General features: G+C 35.0%; 1 protein-coding gene across 1 annotated transcript in view; it reads left to right on the top strand.

Moving 5' to 3' along the window:
* The window catches only part of mia3 (MIA SH3 domain ER export factor 3), a 29,933-nt gene that overhangs the window by 10,888 nt on the left and 14,828 nt on the right, over nt 1–4,217 (top strand). The window contains exons 7-14 of the mRNA XM_084090862.1: nt 290–421; nt 1,166–1,187; nt 2,253–2,341; nt 2,430–2,507; nt 2,594–2,704; nt 2,792–2,863; nt 3,812–3,916; nt 4,005–4,127. Coding sequence (XP_083946988.1) covers nt 290–421; nt 1,166–1,187; nt 2,253–2,341; nt 2,430–2,507; nt 2,594–2,704; nt 2,792–2,863; nt 3,812–3,916; nt 4,005–4,127 — 732 coding nt within the window. The remainder of the gene's footprint in view (nt 1–289; nt 422–1,165; nt 1,188–2,252; nt 2,342–2,429; nt 2,508–2,593; nt 2,705–2,791; nt 2,864–3,811; nt 3,917–4,004; nt 4,128–4,217) is intronic.

Below are 4,217 nucleotides of genomic sequence, written 5' to 3'. Positions count from 1 at the left end.
GCTTATTATAGGCAGTAGGGTTTCATCAGAGGTGAAAGTCCACTAAAACCCCATGTGTTGTGTTTCTGTTGCATGTGGCTGGTGATAAGGGTCAGTGCTAGACTTTGTTGCTTCAGATTTGTCAATATAAGTCTAAAAGAGTGCAGAAATTGATTTGAAACATGGCATTCGGGCCCCTTACTAACTAAACTCAAAGCTGACGGGCAGTGAAACCATGTTGTCAAACAATGAATTGTTTCTGGAATTGACATAAAACTGATCACATTTGGTGTGTTTTTGTGTCATCTAGGTGATCACTGCTCTTCCAGAGGAATGGCGACCGGGTCCCACTTTCCACGGAGTCCCCTGGGAGCCGGTGCTCGTCACAGCGGTGGTCGGGGCCCTCACGATACTGATGTTCTTCTGGAGGACGGTGCTCGCTGTAAGACATCCTATTCACACATCTATTTGTATAGCACTTTTCACAATCACAGCTCTAATTTGAGATTTTTATGTCATGCACTAGATTTTTGAGATTTTGAGATTTTTATGACATTAGTTATGCACTAATGTCGGATTTATTCATTTAAAACTAAGTTTGTGTCCATCACAATGAAATATTTAATGCACTGGATTATCTAAATATAGGCATTACTACATTATAATATAATATGAAAATCAGCAAAATTTCATCGCTGTGATATAAGATTAATTGCATGTATGAGGTCATGCGACCCACTTCTACTACTACTTAAATTATTTTATTTTCTGATTTAATATAGTGCTCACTGTAAGATATTCAATTCACACATCATTTGTATAGCGCTTTTCATTATACACATCGTTTCAAAGCAGCTTTACAGAAAATGCATGAGTCCACATTACAATTTAGAGTGATGTGTTATCAGAGGTAACTAAGTTATGTATTTCAATGTACTTATACAAAGTCACAATTATCAAAAAATTTATTAATTTAAACAATGTAATAATTTAATGCAGAAACAATGAGATCATTGAAGTAACGAATACTTGTTTGTTGACAAATGATTATGACATTTAGAAAAATGTTGCATTGGTGGATGTTGATTCAGAGTTTGCCTCATCTTGTTTACATGATTAATGTTTTCATTCTTTTGAGATTGATTCAATTAAATCTGTGCCATTCACCTCTTCTTTTCTCCTTTAGATCAAAGGAAAAACCTATCAATGTAAGTCACTTCTCAGCCTTGCCGTGATTGAGATATCAGCTAAATATACATTATACCAGTCTCTTAGGGTTGGGTGGTATGATGGCATATACATGCTATTGCACTTTTACACAGCTAGTATACTACTTTTATAATTTATATGGATTTTACTGTTTTTAGTCTTCTCAATTTGAGATTGAGCTGCATGATTAATCGTTAAAAGATCACAATCTCAATTCAAACACCCACACGATCTCATTCCTAAATGACAACGATTCAGCTCTGTGTATTAAAGCTTTGACAAGTCTGATCACAGTGAACATTCAGATCTGCGTTCTGATCCAGAGAGGGCAGTTGTCATGTAGAAGTATGAAACAGCTTCACAAACAGACTTTTTAACCTCATAGTATCATTATTTCTGTTACAAATATTCATATTATCACAAAAGTACTGAGATAAAAGTATAAAGTTTGGATATAAACACTGATGTCTATAGTAGCGATTTAAATAGAGTAAATCACCTTTTGAAAGGACATGGCGCTTCAAGGATTGTATTAATTACACAGTTACACCAGTAGGTGGCGACTAGTGACTGTTAAAAATGTATTTGTCATTGAATCATTCATTCAAACAGATTTTAAAAAAAAATAATTCAGATTAATTTAACATTTTAAATAGACTGCAGCGATTAACATTTTCACACTCTTGTAAATTAAATAGTTTTTTTAGTTGTCTGTTCAGAATTGTGATCTCTGTTTGAAACAGAAAAATCGTGATTCTCAATCTATCCAGAATCGTGCAGCTCTAATTTGATATTTTTACGTCATGGTATTATGTTTTTGCACTAATGTCAGATTTATGCATTTAAAACTAAGCTGATCTTTTGGTTTGTGTCCATCACATAATCAATTGTGCTTTTAATTTATAAAATATTTAATGCACAGGATTATCTACAAATAGGCATTACTACATTATATAATATGAAAATCAGCAAAATATCATTGCTGTGAGGTATGAGACCCACTTCTACTACCTCTTAAATTCTTTTCTGATTTAATATAGTTTGCATTGTATTTTATCTCACAGTGACAGAAAAGCAGCTCAGAGACAAGATCCAGCAGCTTCTCAGCGAGAAATCTGATGCTGTTAACAAGATCACAGAATTAAATGACATGGTAAACCTCAATGTTTCTTTCTCTCGACTTCTCTTGGGTTTATTGATGATCCTGATCAGATATAAACGTTTCATTTGTCTCTTCACAGATAAAACAACGTGAAGAACAGCTGAAAAACTCTGTGAAATCACTGACTTCCAGCCAACAAGAAATGAAAGGGCTGAAGGTGAATCACAGCATCAGGATTGATCTCTTCCCATCCCAGTTTCTTCACACATTTGTCTAATGTGCTTTGTTGTTTTTACTGACTAGAATCATCATCAGAAACTCCAGAGTCAGTGGGAGGAGATGTCTGGGAGTGTTTCACAGCTTAACCAAAAAATTGTGGACACACAGGAAGAAAATACAAATCTAAATGAAAAGGTAAGCTTTGATTTATTTTATCTTCTGCCGTTGTGACTTTTCTCTGTCAGATTTCTCAGAACTGTTTTGTCTTTCCTTCAACCAAAGATTGCCAAAATGCACCAGAGAATCGAGAAATACCAGAAAACACTGAAGAACTATGACGAGGAGCGTGCAAAGGTAATCTGTGCTGGATGATCTGATCCTTTACTTCTTTGGCGGATCTACCGGTTGAAATGGGAAACCAGTAATAATGTCAAGCGTTTTGTTTTTTCTGTCATAGTTACTCAGAACAAATGAACGTAGTGATGCGAGCAATCTTCAATCTGCTTAGTTACCGTTGTGAACAATAACTACCACTTATCCTACTACCACTTTTTCTTTCTCTAAGGAACATGGAGAGAGAAGCAGTTCGATTGAGTGAATTATTAAATACAGGATTTCCACTGTCATGGAAATTAATAAAATCTAAAGTTCTGTAATCTAGCAATATTCCATAAAAACAAGAATTCTCCATTTTGACTTTAATTATCAACACATTTTTTTTTTTTTTTTGACATTTCATGATAAATGTGACCCTGGATGACAAAACCAGTCACATTGGTACATTTTTTGAAATTGAGATTTATACATAATCTGAAAGCTGAATAAATAAGCTTTCCATTGATTTATGGTTTGCTAGGATAGGACAATATTTGTCTGAGACACACCTATTGAAAATCTGGAATCTGAGGGTGCAAAAAAATCTAAACATTGAGAAAATCTCCTTTAAAGTTGTTCATTTATGTTCATGATTGTGCAGCATTCACTCACACAAATAAATGTTTTAAATATTTACGTTTGGAAATTTACTAAATATCTTCATGGAACATGATCTTTACTTAATATCCTAATGATTTTTGGCATAAAAGAGAAATCGATAATTTTGACCCGTACAATGTATTGTTGGCTTTTGCCACAGATATACCCGTGCGACATGTGACTGGTTTTGTGATCCAGGGTCACAAATTAAATTACCTTATGATTTTATAGTCACTTGACCATGTTATCTGAACATTTGTATTAGTTGTCTCGTGTCCTGAAGATATTAAAATGTTCTGTTCTGTGTTTGTGTTGAATTGATGACAGGTTCATGTCCTCATGGATGAAGCTAAACTCAGAGAAGATGCTCTGAAGGCTCAGGTTCTGTCCTTTGAGAAGGAAAACGGCGCTTTAAAAGAGCAGAAGAAATCTGTACGTCCTGTTGTCAGAGCTGTGAACTTGCCAATCCTGTCCTTCCATCAACGTCAACACGATTTAAATGATGTTTATTTTCTGACAGCTCCTTCGAGATGCTAAAGACTGGCAGGAGAAGCACAAGACACTGAGCGAGGAGATCAGGGTTTATCACAAATCCCAGAAAGAGCTGGAGGACTCTCTGTTGCACAAGGAAAATGAGATTGATGTGAGTGAAATTGGTGGCTTATGCAATACAGTGCCCTTGCTTTGCTTAATTATGAATTATAGTGTTTCTACGAAATATGATAATCATCCC

This window comes from Abramis brama (assembly GCF_963993115.1).
Source record: "Abramis brama genome assembly, chromosome: 18".
NCBI classification, from domain to species: domain Eukaryota; kingdom Metazoa; phylum Chordata; class Actinopteri; order Cypriniformes; family Leuciscidae; genus Abramis; species Abramis brama.
Note: the sequence above shows the minus strand (reverse complement) of the source record. Positions and strands in the feature narration are given on the sequence as shown.